At 40.5% G+C, this 19724-nt stretch overlaps 1 protein-coding gene across 17 annotated transcripts in view; it reads left to right on the forward strand.

Moving 5' to 3' along the window:
• Positions 1 to 19724, forward strand: part of PBRM1 (polybromo 1) — a 65413-nt gene that overhangs the window by 28287 nt on the left and 17402 nt on the right. For all 17 annotated transcript variants that reach the window (XM_067003338.1, XM_067003340.1, XM_067003336.1 and 14 more), the window contains 12 exons: positions 583 to 680; positions 2461 to 2737; positions 4799 to 4904; positions 6110 to 6752; positions 9301 to 9512; positions 12658 to 12843; positions 13554 to 13711; positions 14293 to 14559; positions 15893 to 16038; positions 16350 to 16507; positions 17180 to 17363; positions 18585 to 18795. In XM_067003338.1, the coding sequence (XP_066859439.1) occupies positions 583 to 680; positions 2461 to 2737; positions 4799 to 4904; positions 6110 to 6752; positions 9301 to 9512; positions 12658 to 12843; positions 13554 to 13711; positions 14293 to 14559; positions 15893 to 16038; positions 16350 to 16507; positions 17180 to 17363; positions 18585 to 18795 (2646 nt within the window). The remainder of the gene's footprint in view (positions 1 to 582; positions 681 to 2460; positions 2738 to 4798; positions 4905 to 6109; positions 6753 to 9300; positions 9513 to 12657; positions 12844 to 13553; positions 13712 to 14292; positions 14560 to 15892; positions 16039 to 16349; positions 16508 to 17179; positions 17364 to 18584; positions 18796 to 19724) is intronic.

A 19724-nucleotide genomic window follows, 5' to 3' on the forward strand; every position in this document is an offset into this window, starting at 1 on the left:
TTGTGATTAGCTTGCTGGTAGTATCTTGTGTGTTCTATCATGTCGTGCAATGGTTAAGAAGTAGTCTGAAAATTGCTTCCAGAAGTAGTTGATATCAGATGCTTAAGAGGTGAAGTATGGGAATGAAGACCATCACTGGGTGATTTTTCTCCAGTACACCTGCTGCCTTGTGTGCTTTCTCTTGGTCACGTTAATTCCTTACCACGACTATTTTAAGTTGGGAGAAAATTGAAAAAATGCTGAGTTTTTTTTGTTTTTGTTAAGGGTTTACAGTTAAATACAGGTAGTTGGTAGTTAAATACTGTGGCTAAGACAGTTTAAATTTCATGAAGTGTTGAATTCAGATTGTTCACTCAAACAGTTTTTCTAGCAGATGAAAAGGATTATACCACTATTTTATATTGGCAAACTTGCATTAAATAAATCACTGGAAATATTTTGATGGTGCATCTGCGTGTGTCCTTACACATGTAAAACCCATAGCTGCATCTTATTTTGTGTATCTGATCTGTTCTGGAGTTTAATGCTGTTCTGAAAATGTCCAGCAGTGAGTTCGGCTTCAGGGATTTGTCCTTTCTTCAGGCAAAGAAGAAGGAGCTTGCTAGGAGAGATGACATTGAGGATGGGGACAGTATGATTTCTTCTGCTACATCTGATGCTGGAAGTTCAAAAAGGAAAAGGTATGTACTTCTGTAGTTTTCTGCAGACCTTTACATTACTACTTTCTTCTGGTGGATGAAAACCTGGACATGAGCCAGCAATGTGTGCTTGCAGCCCAGGCAGTCAACTGTGTCCTGGGCTACATGAAAAGAGGAGTAGCCAGAAGGGCGAGGGAGGTGATTGCGCCGCTCTGCTCTGCCCATGTAAGGTCCTACTTGGAGTCCTGCATCCAGGTCTGCAGCCCCCAGCACAAGAAGGATGTGGGGCTGTTAGAGTGGGTCCAGAGGAGGGCCACAAAGTTGGTCAGAGGGCTGGAGCACCTCTCCTATGAAGAAAGGCTGAAAGAGCTGGGGCTGTTCAGCCTGGAGAAGAGAAGGCTCTGGGGTGACCTCATTGCGGACTTTCAGTGCTTAAAGGGTGCTTATTAAAAAGGTGGGGAGCAACTTTTTGATTGGGCAGATAATGACAAGACAAGGGAGAATGGTGTTAAACTAAAAGAGGGGAGATTTAGATTAGATGTTAGGAGGAAATTCTTCACTCAAAGCAAGGGTGGTGAGGCACTGGCACAGGTTGCCCAGAGAAGCTGCGGATGCCCCATCCGTGGAGGTGTTCAAGGCCAGGGTGGATGAGACCCTGGGTAGCCTGATCTAGTGGCCTGTGTCCTGGGGGGGGGCATTGGAACTGAGTGATCCTTAAGGTCCCTTCCAACCCAACCCACTGTATGATTCTATGATAAGTTATAACTGCCTTCAAGACTGTGTTAGGTGAGGCCCTGAACAACAAGATCTAGTGGGTGATGTCCCAGCCTATGGCAAGGGGGTTAAAACTAGATGGTGCTTGAGGTCTCTCCCAACCCAGGCCGTTCTATAATTCTATCAATAAGTGGTTTGTAGAGATCTCAATGTGAGAGATGGCTCAGAAGTGCTTTGTTGAGACTGTATTTCTAATGTGCCACAATATCTGGGCTTAATATTAACTTAAGCTTTCTTCTCCCTCATCAGGTTTGCTTGTAGATCATGTAGTGTATGTACAGGGATCTGTGCACATTTTTTTCCTCCTGACAAGCTGCTCCCCGGTTATGCTGTCAGATTTCTTGATACAGTCTTTATAGCTACACTGTAAAGTTTGTGGTGATAGCATATATGTGACCATTTTCTATTTAGGTTTTGCAGTATTGGTAAGCTTTATCAGCTTGTAACTTTGAGTGTGGTTGACAGATATTTAAGCAATTCAGACCACCTTCCTACTACATTCCTGATATCCTTGTTTTTCTTATGTCTGGTACAACAAATGTTTCTCAAGTCTCTGATACTCTGTGTTCAGCAGAGGTGGTCATGAAGGCAGTGGTTGAGGGTACTTCCATGTTTGACTTACTTCTTGACTTCCTGGATTCGGATGCTCAGTCATGACCAATCTCTTCTCCTTGCAGCTGGAAAGTGCTTAGAGCTCCTTTTGACTTTTGTACCTTTAAAAATAGTCATTTGTTTTGTCTGGTAGAAAACTTAAGATACCATTTTTTTGGCATTTAAAGTTGGTTTCCTGTTTACTTAGCAGAGTAATGCTTGTGATGCCGTCATTATTTGCAAGTTTGTTCTGAACGCCAGTATGGACTATGTACGTTTCTAGTTAGAGTATCTTAACTTCTTATGTGCATTTAGAAAGTTGTTGTTGTGTTTGTTTGTTTTTTTTTTTTTTAATGGCAGAGAATAATGTCATTTTGATATTAGCGTTGCAAGTGGGGCAAAGGGCCACTAACCTTTATTCTCTTCCTTTTTCTTCTTCCTCTACTTAACCTAACAGCAAAAAGAATATGCGAAAGCAGCGAATGAAGATCTTATACAATGCAGTTCTGGAAGCTCGAGAATCAGGCACAGGCAGACGGCTCTGTGATCTGTTTATGGTTAAGCCATCCAAAAAGGACTATCCAGATTATTATAAAATTATCTTAGAGCCAATGGATTTGAAAATGATTGAACACAACATCCGCAATGATAAGTATGTAGGGGAAGAAGCAATGATTGAAGATATGAAGCTCATGTTCCGAAATGCAAGGCATTATAATGAGGAAGGCTCCCAGGTACTGTTTTGTTCTGCAGTCACACTTACCTCTCTCCGTTTTTTTGCAGAAGTATGATTTATATTTGGATTTTTAACTGTTACTCCCAGTATTTATGGTAGTTGTTTATTGAATTTAAATAGAAACGTAACTTCTTCTTTCTGCTGGTGCGTTAGAATATGGTCGTATAAACATGAAAAGCAGTACATTCCCGTGTAATAGTATATTATTTAACTGTGAAGGTTAGACTTATTTCCTGTTAGCTAGCTTTCTTCCTTCACTTCAAAAAATGTCAGCTGGGTATTTCTTTCCTAGTATGTTCAAAAAAAAAAATCTGGTTATTAAATTTTCATTATTTATCACGTGAAGGTATTTGCACTGTGAAGGGTCACCAGGACATGTTCTGGAGCTCAGAACCACTGAGAAGGGATGTCTTCCTTAATTGGAAGGAAACCAGCTTTGTTATCATGAAAGTGGAGAATGTGGAAGATCAGACTAGAAGAATGGACTTGTTTAGTGTAGCATAAGTAGTCTGAAATGAATATGCTTTTCACTTAAGAATATTTTGTGAACCTCATGAAGTTCAACAAGGCCAAGGGCAAGGTCCTGCACCTAGGGCAGGGCAATCCCAAGCACAACTACAGGCTGAGCAGAGAACGGATTGAGAGCAGCTCTGAGGAGAAGGACCTGGGGGTGCTGGTTGATGAGAAGCTCAACATGAGCCAGCAATGTGCGCTTGCAGCCCAGAAAGCCAGCCCTGTCCTGGGCTGCACCAAAAGCAGCGTGGGCAGCAGGGAGAGGGCGGGGATTGTGCCCCTCTGCGCTGCTCTCATGAGACCCCACCTGGAGCCTGTGCTCAGCTCTGGGCCCCCAGCATAAGGACATGTGCATACTAGACCAAGTCCAGAGGCGGCCATGAAGATGAACAAGGGGCTGGAGCACCTCTCCTGTGGATACAGGCTGAGGGAGCTGGGGCTGTTCAGCCTGGAGAAGAGATGGCTCCAGGGAGACCTTCCAGTGACCTTCCAGTGCCTAAAGGGGGCTACAGGAAAGCTGGGGAGGGACTCTTTGTCAGGGGTGTAGCGACAGGACAAGGGTAATGGCTTTAAACTGAAAGAGGGGAGATTTAGATTAGATATAAGGAAGGAGTTCTTCACTCAGAGGGCGGTGAGGCCCTGGCCCAGGCTGCCCAGAGAAGCTGTGGCTACCCCATCCCTGGCAGTGCCCAAGGCAAGGTTGGATGGGGTTTTTGGCAGCCTGGGCTGGTGGGAGGTGTCCCTGCCCATGGCAGGGGGTTGGAGTCAGATGGGCTTTAAGGTCCCTTCCAACCCAAACCATTCTCTGATTCTGTGATTCTGTTGTAGGGAACACTAAAAAGAGGGTTAAAAGGTGCTGTATTCATAAGCAGAAAGGGCACAGATGGCCATGACATGCTTGGAAATTAAAATTGTGTCTCTCGGTCAGCAAGCTTGATGTTGTGGAACAGAGGAGTGGTAAGAAACCTCCAGTTACTTTTAATGAGGAACTTGATCAGCTAATTTACAGGACTTCGTGGTCTGGTTTCCTGCACTTGGATTTGAAGACCTAGTAGGATCATTCTAGTCCTTTCTACCTTGATGGAGTTACTCTGGTTTGAGAGATCATTGCTGAGCAGAATGATTTGATGTGGAAGTTGATAAGACAACTGAGTCTTCCTGTTTTCTGGTCTTTGTAGAAAAGTAGTTTGATAAATTATCCAAGATTTATGTTTCACTGATTTGTATTCACCAGTTCCGCTTAGCTCTGCGTGTGTTGAAGGTGTATATTTGAGAATTAGTACGTTCTTTTTAATTGAGTAGTTGGTGTTGCCTTCAAGATCTTCAAAATAACATCTAGGTGTTTTGAGGAGACTAGTTCTAAACTCGTCATTAAGGTCTGTATTTGACCAAATCTCAGCCCCCTGAGACAATAGGAATTGTTGCCATAAAGTTAACCACCTTATACAAGAGTGTGTCGGGAAGGGACTTCATACTGTCTGAGGAAAACACAGTAGTAAACCTTGTGTGTTTTTATTTATTTATTTATCACTTGACTAATTAATAGGTATACAACGATGCCCATATGCTGGAAAAGATCCTTAAAGAAAAAAGGAAAGAACTGGGACCCCTGCCTGAAGATGATGATGTTGCATCCCCTAAACTAAAGCTAAGTAAGGCAGCCTTGTAAATTGCCATGTTTCAGCTGAACACTTACCAAATCCAACAATACAAACTTAAGAGACTCATCCTTTCAAAATGGAAGATATGTCCTGTGTATTTACACTGTCATGCGAAGTAGAATTTTGTGTTCAAAATTACAATGACACCAGTGGTGTTTATATGTGCATGTTATAAACTGAGGTGATGCATATGGCATTGTCTAAGAAAAGCAACTTAGAATGAAGAAGGAAAACTTCAGAACTGTTGGAATGATCTGACATTTAGGCGTGTGGTGTTACCCAAACGTTAGGTGCTGCACTGGGTACTCAGTAACACTTCAGTAAAGTGTGGGATTGCTTACAAGGAAGATGCTTCTCAAACTGAGTAAAGCTCTTAGTTTCCCTGCTCAGATACTTGGAATTTCCACAGAATGATGAAGGAAATAGGAGGTTTTACTGGAATATTATTGAAAGCCATGAAAAACACAGAAGCAAAGTTTGCAACAATCTCCATTCTTAGAGCTGTTGCCCTTAAACTACATTTGCTACTACTCAAACCTTATGCTTTCTTAATACCTGTTCAGAACGTAGTAAACTGAAAAGATTAAAACTGCACAGAAAGTGTTAAAGCAAGTAACTGCACACAGTCCTTTTGAGGCATTGTTGAAAATAGAAATGCACAACTCTTTGGTGCGGTACAGGTGGTAGAGAATTCAGAGGCAGACACTATGCTGTAGCAAAGACCCTGAATAAATCAAGAAAAAAACAACTCATCTGACTGATAACCTTATGAGAGGGATTATTTTACATTTTACCTCTAGTAATCCTCTCTGATTTGGCATAAACTGGATTTTTAATAGATGCACAGAAAAATGCAGTAGAGGTATTAAGACCAGATTGAATTTAGAGGGAGTTACTAATACTGTTAGGAAAAGATAATGTTTTCCATGCTGAAGTCTGAAGAGACCTTTGCCTGCTGGACCACAAAGGAGTGTGTGATTCAGTGCTTGCCAAAAATAACATTTAAAAAAAAAAAGTCATGCAAATATGAGAAATAAAAAGGGAAGCTGCAACTTGGATTGGGCTCAGTGTTTTTGAGTTTTATGCTCGTACCGTAAAATGCTTCTTCAGTAAGTGACTCTCCAATGGAATGGGATGGACAAAGAAAGTGCTCAAGGTCTGTTTTTGTAATGTTTTTTCTTCTTTTGTCTGCTTAGGTAGAAAAAGTGGCATTTCTCCTAAAAAATCGAAATATATGACTCCAATGCAGCAGAAATTGAATGAAGTTTATGAAGCAGTTAAGAATTACACGGATAAACGTGGCAGGCGACTGAGCGCCATCTTCTTGAGGCTGCCATCTAGGTCTGAGCTTCCTGACTATTACGTAACCATTAAAAAACCAGTTGACATGGAAAAGATCAGAAGTCATATGATGGCCAATAAGTACCAGGATATTGATTCCATGGTAGAAGACTTTGTAATGATGTTCAATAATGCTTGCACCTACAATGAACCAGAATCTTTGATTTATAAAGATGCCCTGGTCTTACATAAAGTTTTGCTTGAAACTCGGAGAGAGATAGAAGGAGATGAGGATTCTCACGTGCCCAATGTCACTTTGTTAATTCAGGAACTTATCCATAACCTTTTTGTGTCTGTTATGAGCCACCAGGATGATGAGGGCAGATGCTACAGTGATTCCTTAGCTGAGATTCCTGCTGTTGATCCCAACTTCCCAAATAAACCTCCTCTGACTTTTGATATTATCCGAAAAAATGTTGAAAGTAATCGCTATAGAAGACTGGACTTGTTCCAGGAGAATATGTTTGAGGTACTGGAGAGGGCAAGAAGGATGAACAGGTGAGCAAAGCCGTGTTTTTCAGATATCCGTTGTCTCACAGCATGTTCTGTTAAATTTAGACAAACACAGAAGTATTTTAAAGTGTTTGCTTTCCTTGGTGTGGTTGTTCAGAAAATTTTGCTCAATCTGCTCAATCATGTCTTCAGTAGATTGTAAGCTTTCATTTATAGGCAAAGAAAGGCTTAGGCTTCTTAAATGGGATAGTTTTGATGTTTATCTTCCAAAGGCATACCTCATGAAAACCAGGTTTGTGCTAACTTATAAATTGAAAAAACAAAGAGGAAGGGCTCTTCTTCAATTGCTTGACTAGCAGGTCACTCTTCTAGAGCAATCATAGTTGCGTGAGTTGTAACATTGTGTGAAAGCTATGAGCACTTAAAACTTCTTGCAGCGTCTATCTTGAATTAGGAAAGTCAGTTTTGTTAATATTACTATTATTACTTCAGTTCTCAGAAGTAATCATTGGAAGTGAACAGACTGTAGAGGAGGGCCAGTGGCAAGTAGTTTTGGTCTCAAGCAGTTAGCTTTCATTTTTCTGCTATTTCAGGACTGGTATATGCAGAAATACTGCTTTCAGGTAAACTATCAAACTGACAGCAGACTAGCAGCTGGAGCGTGGCTGTCTGTGGTGCTGCTTGTTATGAGTAAGCACAGAAATCTATTGGTAAAGTGAAGCTTTGGTGGGAATCACGTATCCCATTTGTAGTAGGCAGTGTGCCTCATTTAGTTTTGACTAAAATACATCATGATTTTCTTGGAAGCATTCTCTTTTGAGTTTTGTTCTGGTTTGCTTTGCTTGCTTATATGGTTGTCTTTTTTTTTGTTTTTTTTTGCTTTTGAAATTATGTTTTAGAAGGTTAGGTATTTGCTAAGGGTTCCTGGATGTGCTGCAGCCAGATCAAAACTGCTTGTGGATGTTGGCATAGTCAGTGTTTTTGCATCTGTGCTACATTAACACTACTTAGTAGGTCCACATGAGATGGTTTTACATGTTGCACATGCAGGATAAATCCTACACTAGCATGATAAATCTGCTTCCAGGAAAGATTTCATTGTTGTTTTTTTTTTTTTTTTTTTTATCAGGGAAGTCTTGGGTAGAAATGTGGGAGGCCTTTTCTAGAGCGAATGAGTGCAAGAATTATGGGAGCAAGTTACCTCTGTTTTACTGTACTGGAAAAGGATGGAGGCAGACTCTGAAGGAGAGTGACTGACCTAACATGCAATTTCCCTGATGTTTTCTGGCAATTTCCTTGTGAGCTGACAGAACCTGTTTACCTGGGTTATGTCAAGTAATTTTGTGTTCTTTTTTCTTTCACATTTTGTTAAAGAGACCGGCAGTACTTTCTGTTGCAAACTCTCTCTGTTAGTGTTCCACCTAGTGGTGGATTATTAGATGATCCTCTAAATCAGGAGGTATATCTGAGTAGCCATCAAGTAGGCTGGTAGTGGTGATTGCTCTAATGTGCCTTTTGCCTCACCTTCACAGAGATTTTAAGTTTTGTAACTGGAAAGCTTTCAAAGAAAGCCATGGCCATTTTTAGCGAAGCACCTCTTCAGGTAAAAACAGCCCATGACTGCGCAGTGGTATTTGATTGGAAACTGTTCTCTTGGGTTGCAGAATATCATTGATATTGACACTGTTTCATTTTCCAGGACATGTAAACAGCCTCATAATCTCCTTCGCTCTAAAAATAGTTTTTCTTGCCATATGGAGAACTCTAACTCAAACACCAGTTAGACTGCTACTTGAACTTGGCCACTAATGTGATCAGAGGGCTGGAGCACCTCTCCTGTGCAGAAAGGTTGAGGGAACCGGGCTCGTTTAGCATGGAGAAGAGAAGGCTCCAGGGAGACCTCATTGTGGCCTTCCAGTACTTGAAGGGAGCGTATAAACAGGAGGGGGAATGCCTGTTTACATGTGTTGTTAGTGTTAGGACAAGGGGGAATGGTTTTAAACTAAGACAGGAGATTTAGGTTAGATATTAGGAGGAAGTTTTCCACTCAGAGGGTGGTGAGGCACTGGAACAGGTTGCCCAGGGAGGTTGTGGATGCCCCATCCCTGGAGGCATTCAAGGCCAGGCTGGATGAGGCTCTGGGCAGCCTGTTCTAGGGGTTAGCAACCCTGCCCAGAGCAGGGGGGGTTGAAACCAGTTGATCTTTAAGGTCCTTTTCAACCCAGGCCATTCTCTGATCCTATGAATTTGAAAAGTAGCACTAGTTGCACTTAGTTTTTTAACTTTCATTTTATAAATACCTTTTTTAAAGTGAAGGACAGACAGTGACAAGCAAGGTTTAGCCTTCTAGGCGTACCCTTTCAGTTTTGAGCTAGCAGCCAGGTTAGATGCTGAAAGGATCTGTGTTAGAGATCATTTTACAAGAAGTCCATAGAGTAGCATGGTATAAAAGCATGATATAAAAAAAAGCATTATTTGTTTAAATTGGAGTTTTATCACAAAGTATGGTGGACGATGGTGTGTGTTTAGGATTCTGTTTGACTGTGCACAAATTATGTTTCTGCCATGTTGTATTGTACCTACATTTGTACAGGACTGATTCAGAGATTTACGAGGATGCGGTTGAACTTCAGCAGTTCTTCATTAAAATCCGAGATGAACTTTGTAAAAATGGAGAGATTCTTCTGTCACCTGCTCTCAGCTATACTACCAAGCACCTTCACAATGATGTAGAAAAAGAAAAGAAGGAAAAGCTGCCTAAAGAAATAGAGGAGGATAAGCTCAAAAGAGAGGAGGAGAAGAGAGGTATTTGTTTTCTGTTCATTAATATTAAATGTGTTGAGAAATATACCTATGTGTAGTGTGTATGCTCTGCTATTGCTGCAGCTTTACCTACTGAAGGGACCTTAAAAGTCTCTCTGGTTCTCCACAAAGAGCCGTGTATTTTAAGGTTACGAGAGATGTATTTTATATTGATCCTTATCAGCCAGTCCAGATGGCTTTAAAACAGATGCATGTAGATAGTAACCTTGTGTAAACTCGTCACTAGACCATACTGAGGTACCAGTAGTCTTATTCCAAAGATATTACAAAGGAAAAGAACAGTTTTTGTTAGGGCTTTCTTTTGATAATAAGCTTAGCAATAATTGTTGCAATGGACCTTTGAGTCATTTCTTTTTTGGCAAATACCACTTTCCTTGATGTGCTGAAGGTATTATCTCTGATCACACTTTTAACACTGCTAATGAAATGGTATCAAAGTAAGCCTTTTGTATTTCTTACTTGGCTGCTGTGAGTGTGAAGAGGAACAGGCTTTCAACATTTTGTAGGGTAAAAAACCTAATATGAAGGCCCTTTTTGTTTCACATTTCCTGACTGTTACTGTGCATATAATGGTTGTGCAGTATGTCAAAGGGAATGAATAAAGCTCTCTAATTGTTCCTTTCCATAGATAGGAACAAAGCTGTTAGCTCTTTGTCCTCTTTCTGACATGGTTTGTCTTTACATGTGGCACCAGGGTCAGCAGCAGTCAGCTGGTTGCTCCAACCAGGTTCAGTACTGTAAGGGGACAACAGCTGCAATGTGCTTTTTCTGTCTTCCTGTGATAGCTAAAAACCCCAAAGAAAGCAGAAAGTGCCTTTCTGTAGGCTTCTGAGCTCAGTGCTGTCAGCATGTTCCTCTTCCCTTGCCTGAAGGGTTCAGTAAAACTCCTCTGAAGAAGTGGTTCCCAACCTTCGGCAGCAGAAAGGAGCCTGGCACAGCACAAAACACACTTAAACCTTTCCATCACACTGGAAGTGTCAGAGGAGGCATCGGCTATCATGTGGCACTTCTGCATTGGCTGTTTAGAAACAGAAAGGAAGGAGGATCTCTTCTTTTTGTTCTGTGCCTGGCACCTAGTACACTGGGTTCCCAATTCACAGCTGCAGGATTGTGGTGTTACTGCCATAAAGAACAGTGCATGCAGTGCATTAAACATTGACACTACATTGATAGCCAACAAGCATTGCTAACATAGGCTATAGGCCCTTCAGAAGGGACAGGCAGCACAGAAGGGGTGGTGGTGTGGCTCTCTATATTAGAGAGTATTTTGATGATGTAGAACTCGAGGCTGGGAATGCTAAGGTTAAGTCCCTATGGGTTAGGATCAGTGGGAAGGCCAACAAGGCAGGCATCCTGGTGGGAGTGTCATCACGCGGCACTTGCAGGGCAACCAGGCGATCAGGCCCAGTCAGCATGGGTTTATGAAAGGCAGGTCCTGCTTGACAAACCTGATCTCCTTCTATGACAAAGTGATGCGCTCAGTGGATGAGGGAAGGGCTGTGGATGTGGTCTACCTTGACTTCAGTAAGGCTTTTGACACCGTTTCCCACAGCATTCTCCTCAAGAATCTGGCTGCTCTCGGCTTGGACTGGCATACGCTTTGTTGGGTTAGAAACTGGCTGGGCAGCCGGGCCCAAAGAGTCGTCGTAAATAGAGTTAAATCCAGTTGGAGGCCGGTCACTAGTGGAGTCCCCCAGGGCTCAGTACTAAGGCCAGTTCTCTTTAATATCTTTATCGATGATCTGGATGAGGGGATCGAGTGCACCCGCAGTAAGTTTGCAGACGACACCAAGTTAGGTGCGTGTGTCAATCTGCTTGAGGGTAGGAAGGCTCTGCAGGAGGTTCTGGATAGGCTGGACCGATGGGCTGAGGTCAACTGCATGAAGTTCAACAAGGCCAAGTGCCGGGTCCTGCACCTGGGGCGCAACAACCCCAAGCAGCGCTACAGGCTGGGAGATGAGTGGTTGGAAAGCTGCCTGGCAGAGAAGGACCTGGGAGTACTGGTTGATAGTTGGCTGAATATGAGCCAGCAGTGTGCTCAGGTGGCCAAGAAGGCCAATGGCATCCTGGCTTGTATCAGAAACAGTGTGGCCAGCAGGGCTAGGGAAGTGATTGTCCCCCTGTACTCAGCTCTGGTGAGGCCGCACCTTGAGTACTGTGTTCAGTTTTGGGCCCCTCGCTACAAGAAGGACATGGAGGTGCTCGAGCGAGTCCAGAGAAGGGCGACGAAGCTGGTGAGGGGTCTGGAGAACAAGTCTTACGGGGAGCGGCTGAGGGAGCTGGGCTTGTTCAGCCTGGAGAAGAGGAGGCTCAGGGGCGACCTTATCGCACTCTACAGTTACCTTAAAGGAGGCTGTAGTGAGGTGGGGGTTGGTCTATTCTCACATATGCCCAGTGATATGAAGATGGGGAATGGGCGAAAGTTGCACCAGGGGAGGTTTATGTTGGATATTTAGGAAGAACTTCTTTACTGAAAGGGTTGTTAGGCAATGGAATGGGCTGCCCAGGGAAGTGGTTGAGTCACCATCCCTGGAGGTCTTTAAAAGACGTTTGGATGTAGAGCTTAGCGATATGGTTTAGTGTAGGACTTGTTAGTGTTAGGACAGAGGTTGAACTAGATGATCTTGGAGGTCTCTTCCAACCTAAATGATTCTGTGATTCTGTGAACATGTGGTAATGCACTGGCTTGCAGCTGTCTTCCTTTTCTTTGTTTTTAACTGCACTTGCATATGCATTATGCACTACTAACAAAAATACTGTTTTATGTGCAAATAGTAGTCATTACTGTTTTAAAGTAACGGACTAAACAAAACTTCTGTGACTCAATTCATGAAGAGTGCTACATGAATGATTAAAAAGTTGATAGTTTGTTTCTAGAGTCCTTTTGCTCCTCTAGGAGAGACTCAATGGCTATGGCACAAGTTACTGAAAGTTAAAGTGTATACTTAAAGCAGGTTGACACACTACCTGAGTACATGCTTTAAGCCTGCATTCAATGCAAAGTCTTTTATTGTTCGTCACAGACAAGTGAGTTATTCAGCACTAAGCACAGGGTAAAGGCATACACATCAGAAATCGTGGTTAATAGGGCATTACTCAGGTCTATTTCCCTTGTTCTTGAAAATAGAAGCTGAAAAGAGTGAAGATTCCTCTGGCTCAGCTGGATTGTCAAATTTGCATCGGACCTACAGCCAGGATTGCAGCTTCAAGAACAGCATGTACCATGTAGGAGATTATGTCTATGTGGAGCCTGCTGAAGCCAACTTGCAACCTCACATAGTCTGTATTGAGAGACTGTGGGAAGATTCTGCTGGTAAGGATGCATTTGGTATAGAAAGACAAACAGTGAAACTTCTTACATCTTCAAATCTGAGCCCTGTCTGTGTAGATGTTAATTATTGCATTTGCAAAATTATGCGTGGACTGATGACTATTGTTGATTGTTTCTGAGTTGCTTTGTCCTGAAAGAACTTTACTAACCTAAAGTTCTTGGATCAACACATGCTTTCTTGTTCTTCTTCACTACCCACCCCTAAATTGTAAGCATCCCAAAGAATAGGCTCTTTGAATGAGCATCTGTGGAATGAGTGGAATGTGGAATGAGCATCTTTTTCTATGCTAATAGAAATTTCTGAACCAAAGTTGGGTGCATTTAACTGCAAATGTTGGAAGCCATTTCAAGATTTATAAGTAAGCTGCAGACTGTGTTTCCCATAGACATTTGGTTCTGCAGAACCTGAATCATCAAAATAGAGAAGGAACTGGTTTCCTTGGAAAAAAGGCGGTTTGCAGGATTTCTGAGTAATCTAGTTTTCCTCACCTGAAACAGTCAAGGAATCTTTTCCTGTTTTAAACAAGTAAAGTTTGCTCTCTGTATAAATTACTATGTGGCTATTTGATAAATAAAATAATCTGTAGTTGGTTTTGCTTATTTGTGCACTAGAGAATACAACTTTTTAGATCTTTTCCTCCCCCCCCCCCCCCCCCCCCCCCCCCGCCTTTTTTGTCTTTTTTTTTTTTAAGGAGAGAAATGGCTGTATGGCTGTTGGTTTTATCGGCCAAATGAAACATTTCATCTTGCAACACGGAAGTTCTTGGAGAAAGAGGTTTTTAAAAGTGACTATTATAATAAAGTTCCAGTTAGCAAAATTTTGGGCAAATGCGTGGTCATGTTCGTTAAGGTGAGAAACTCTTTAGACTAATTTGTTAAACAACTAATATTCTCTATGCTATTTTTTTTGAAGAGGTGTAGATATTATAAGTTATATGCATTCTATTAACACATAAAAAAGGACTTGTTCTTATGTACTATTTGTAGTCTTCATTTGCTTCATGAGCTTCGTAGTTCATCCAAGTGATGATGATTTCCAATGCTGTCTGCTTTATAGATTCATTTATTTATTAAATACTTAGCTAATGCGTTTTTCAGAGCATATAGTAGAAAAATTGCAGGTAATTTCTTAAAGGTTGCCATAAAACTATGTAGGTTTAGGGCTGAGGGAAACTTAAGTAGTGTGGAGTACTGGAAAGAGGATAAAGTCTTTCCTCTCTGTCCCAAGTTTGATTCCACGTTTTTCTTGTCAAACTCTAAAAGAAAAACTCAGCAGAGAGGCTTTATCAGTCTAAAAATGTTTCTGATAAATGCACAGGAAAAAAATGGGGCGTGTCAGAGGGAGCCCACCATGTCTTTGGTGGGGGTTTGGGGAGGTGGATATATTGCTGAAATATTTCATCTAAAAATGTAATTCTCTTCATTCTGCAGGAATATTTTAAATTATGTCCTGAAAACTTTAGAGATGAGGATGTCTATGTATGTGAGTCACGTTATTCTGCAAAGACAAAATCTTTTAAAAAAATTAAACTGTGGACTATGCCTGTAAGCTCTGTAAGATTTGTCCCACGAGATGTGCCCCTCCCTGTGGTCCGTGTTGCTTCCGTGTTTGCTAATACAGACAAAGCAGAGGAGGAGAAACAATCTGAAACATTAGAGGACAGTAAGGTGGGAGAAAGTATCCTTCATCTTGAAAAGGTATGCAAGATAATAAGATGAGCATTTGGTGTGTTTGACAGATAAAGAACGATGAAATGTGAGCCCTCAGGACCAAGGTTTCATGGACACATCCAGACACAAAAATAGATGAATACAATATTTTTTATAAATTATTATACATAAAATACATAGATACAAACAAAACATTCATAGAGTAAACAAAAAATGAAATGTGTACCTGTTTGCTAAGTTTTACAAATGCTTTCTTGTGATCATGTTAAGGATTGTTCGTTTTTTTTTCTTTACTGCTTTAGAAAAAAATTACATTTCAACTGAAAAGTTTGTTGTAATCCTAGAGTATCAGTGGGGCTAAAAGTCTGATTTTAGCTCACAGAGACGCTTGATTATGTAGTGTTTCAGTAAAATTGTCAGTAGCTAGGCAGCAGCAAGCAATACATAATATAATATTCTTTGTGACCTACTTATGGTTAATAACTGAACAGTTTATTTTCAAAATGCGTAAAAATATTTCCGGCCAACCTACTAGGCAACATGTTTTTTATTGTGTTTATATAGTTATAAGATAAATTGATTTATTTAAATACATTTAATTGCAATAGATGTAATTAAATTTATATAAAATAATTTTAGTCATAACTCTACTTACATTCTGAGTACTTTTAACAGAACCTCAGAATAGAAAACCGAGCACACTCATTGTCAGTTTTAATCAGACGCTTAGTATATGGTACTGCATCATGACAAAGGAAGGAATTCTTTCTACCAAGAGAAGGAAAACTTGAGATCTTTTCCTGCCACACATTGAGGGGGATATCCTACATTTTCAATGGCTTTCTGTAATCTGAACTAAAAGGTCAATTGAGGCAACGAGTTTTAACTAAGAAGTAAGAAATATAACAAATTGTGTGATTTTTGTACTCAATATGGAGTAGTCATATTATTGTGTATGAGAGATGAATTTTTAAATTTTTATGTATCCTAACTTGGCCAAATACTTATTCTTGCCTTCTAAAGTTTTAGCTGTGCTTTATAACAAGCCATCAAAATAGGCAGATGAGGCTTCAAAGTCAATAAATTTGAAGCAATAGAACAAAAAAGGATCCGGGAATTGCTGCCAAAATTACGGCTTTGATTGCGAAATAGGAAGGCTTGCACCATACTTGGAGGATATCTGTGGCTTGTATATTTCATTTTTAAATTCTAAGGCCCCTCATTTTTTGCGTTTACAGGTCTTTTTGCTATTTGCCTGTTATTGGTGACAAAGAAAAGTCTGTTTTACTTGCACGTGGCATCACTTCATGTGTTTGGTTTTCCTTCCTCCACAAGTTTCTAAGTGTGTATTCTTCTGCAGGACAAAGAAGATGTTCCAGTAGAAATGTCCAATGGAGAACCTGGTTGTCATTACTTTGAACAGCTCTGTTATAACGATATGTGGCTTAAGGTCGGAGACTGTGTCTTCATAAAATCGCATGGGCTAGTGCGACCTCGGGTAGGAAGGTAGGTGCAACTTCATTTTTGCAGATTGTGTCTATAAAAATACCTTGGACAAAAGACTGTCTTATTGCAACAAGTATGAAAGAGGATGGGAGAAAATCTCCTGAATGGAACTAGAAGTTAGAAGTTCTTAATAGGCTGTGGTGGAAGTTTATCAGCCTTGTTTTAAAAAAGTGACAGTAGTACAATTGGAATAGGCTGTACTTTTTTACTCATTCCGTACCCACAGTCTTCCTGAACAAGTCAGCACATCCAACTGACTCATTAGGAGGGATGGCTTTTCATTTATATCAGTGGTTTGTTTTTCTTTCTAGAATTGAAAAGATGTGGGTGCGAGATGGAGCTGCATATTTCTTTGGTCCAATCTTTATCCATCCTGAAGAAACTGAACATGAACCAACTAAAATGTTCTACAAGAAGGAAGTGTTTTTAAGTAACTTGGAGGAGACCTGTCCTATGACTTGCATTTTGGGTAATTATTAACAACTTTAAATCCAATGGGAGATTCTCATTCTGTACATTTAAAAAAAAAAAAAAAACTGAAGTGATTTCTAGTGACTGGTTGGCTTGACTCCAAATTCATACTGAGTGAATGTGAATGAGGAGAGATTATTCAATCTATTTCTACTATGCGTTCTTGTTTCGAGGACCTTCAGTGAGGTTTTTCACGATGAGGAAGCTTTCTTAAAATAAGGGAATTACACATGAATCAAAGCAAACATTTTCTGCAGTCAGAGAACAGAAAAATCCATTATTCTAGTATGTTAACTGGAAAGTCAATCGAGAAGGAAGCTGAATTTTTTTTTTTAAATAAGATGCTATTATATACTTTCTGTACATCTTAACTACATATATTCTGTAGCTAAGATGCTGTGCTAAATATCATTAACAGACTTGTGATCATTGTTTTTGTTAAAGAACAAAAAAACAGAAGTTAAGAAATGAAATCCAAACTGCATTCAGTTGCTGTGGGTTTCTCATGAGTGACGTTATTTAATACAGATGTCAATTGATGTATTTTCTGTAGTTGATCTAAATACGGGGTTGATACTTATGTGACCAGCAAAAATGTGAGTTTCCAGACTTTTTGTAAAATGTCCGCAAATGTGGTTGCCTTCTTAACCAGCTCATTTCATTCCTGCAGGAAAGTGTGCTGTTCTGTCGTTCAAGGACTTCCTCTCCTGCAGACCAACAGAAATTTCTGAAAATGATGTTTTTCTTTGTGAGAGCCGCTACAATGAAAGTGATAAACAAATGAAGAAATTTAAGGGGCTCAAGAGGTTTTCACTTTCTGCAAAAGTTGTCGATGATGAAATATACTATTTTAGGTAAAAATGGTATGGGAATAAGGGAGTCACCTGAGCACTCTTCTGAATTGTGGTGAATTAACCCAGTTAGCAGCTAAGCCCCCATCCAGCCACTTGCTCACTCCCCTCAGAGGCATGGGGGAGAGAATCAGAAGGGTAAAAGCAAGAGAAACTTGCAGGTTAAGATAAAGATGGTACAATTTTTGAAGCAAAGCAAAATAAAGAATTCACTACTTCCTGGCTGGCAGATGTTTAGCTACTTCCCGAAAGCAGGGCATCAACACAAGCTATGTTTACTTTGGAAGACAAATACCATAGCACCAGATGACGTCCCTGTACCCCCCCCCCCCCTCCAACTTTCCCCCAGCTTTTATGATGTTACATGATATGGCAGTGCTGCTTTGGTCAGCTGGGGTTAGCTACCCTGGCTGTGTTCCCTCCCAGCTTTTTGCCCGCTCCCAGCCAACTCAATGTGGGGGAGTGGAGTGGGGGGAAAAAAAAGGTCTTGACAGTGTGATGATGTGACACTGTTCAGCAAGAGCTAAAACGTGTGTGTTATCAACACTGTTTTGGTCACCAATCCAAAAGGCAGCACCATACAGGCTGTCATGACAAAAATTGACTCCATCCCAGGCAGACCCAGTACATACATAAAAATCACTGTTGTAGAAGGTGAAATTTGGTTGTATGTTTCTTAAAAGGTTTGAGGAAGAAGTCCAGATATTTTTTTTCACAGTCTTAATACCAGCAGATGTTTACTTTTTTCTTCTCCTGACTTCAGTAAAACTTGTCACATTTTCGGATTAGTAGGTTACTAGGTCTTGGACATCGTTAAAATACCTGAGTCCTCAGTATGGGTAACAATTAGCTTTCCAGTTGGTGAATATAATATTAATCAAAATATTAATTTCTAACTAAAGAAAAATGTAAAACCTAAGGAAGTTGAGCTGTTAACTGCCTTCTATTGCAGAGATGAATTATTTGCTGCATTGAAATTGCGTTCTAACTCATAAAATAAAATTTCTTCCAACAAGTGACTGAAATAAAACACTGGCTATGGATAATGAATGATTTCAGCTCAGTGTTCTGAAAGAAAGCACAGGCATATCCTAAGTCACCATTGTTTCCATGTTGTTCAGTCACATAAGAAGAAAAGTTGGTTTCCTCTTCAGAATATTTGCTGTGTCCTGTGAAGTATGAATACGTTCTCATCTGCTTTTTTCTTTGTCCTCTAACTTTCAGAAAACCCATAGTTCCTCAGAAGGAACCATCTCCGCTTCTGGAGAAGAAGATCCAGCAGCTAGAAGCAAAATTTGCTGAGTTGGAAGGAGGTGATGAGGACATAGAAGAGATGGGAGAAGAGGAAGGTGACATCACTGAAACACCTTCTATGCCTCAGCTTCAGACCCCATTAGCTAATGAATTGGATATAATGCCTTATACTCCACCACAGGTAAAAATCTTTGAGAGACCTTTAAAACTCTGTATTCCTCATTCTTTCCTCAACGCAAATAAAAAGAACAGTAATGTTTTAGCACAGAACAGATTTATATTTCAGTTTACTGGTCTGTAGAGTAATTACACAGAACAGTTTTAGCATATCCAATATGATATCCATGTTGTAATGTTTAAGTCCATTAAAATATTTTAAAGGGAGTATCATTCAGCTTAGGAAAATCTTGTAGGGTATGTTTTTGTATATGTCAATGTTGTTTCTCATTAGTAGGTTTTCTGTGACACTTTTAAAGAAATAATAGGCCCTTATATTAAATATAAGGTCAGGATGTGAGGGTTTAACTGTAATTTAGAAATTACCTAGCATCCATTTGTTTAAGCTTTTCCTTAAATTTTGAAAGAAGCTAGATTTGGGTGCTAGGGTTTTGACAATTTTTTTTTAGAAAATGCTACAAAGTCTTGAAGGAAGAAAATCACTTTCAGTTTTATCGTTACTGTTCACACTTGGAAATCAGAACTTGAGAGAGGAAAAAAAAGTGAGAACTTTTAGTGTGTCTTGCTCTGCATCATGGAAACTTTGAAATTAAACTCCTGATAAATGGACAAGTAGTAAATGAGAAATCATGTGGATACGTGATGCTTGAACATGGCACAAGTTGTTGCTGCCGCTTAAATGGAGCGCTTTGTCCCCTCCCTCTCTTGCTGTGTCTCTCACACAAGCCCTGGCTGTAATGTATGAGCATTGAAGCAGGGTGGGGAACTGCTTTAGCTGGAAGTTCACCTAACCAAAAATGTTTGTTGGCAACTGGATTAAATTGTTTTATCTGTCTCATCACATTCTCACATCCAAGTTAATGCCAGCAAACCAAGGAGGCAATGGGAATGACCTGCTGGGAACAAGAGGGAGTTTGGGATGTGTTTGTAACC

This window comes from Anser cygnoides, chromosome 10 (genome assembly GCF_040182565.1).
Source record: "Anser cygnoides isolate HZ-2024a breed goose chromosome 10, Taihu_goose_T2T_genome, whole genome shotgun sequence".
NCBI lineage: Eukaryota > Metazoa > Chordata > Aves > Anseriformes > Anatidae > Anser > Anser cygnoides.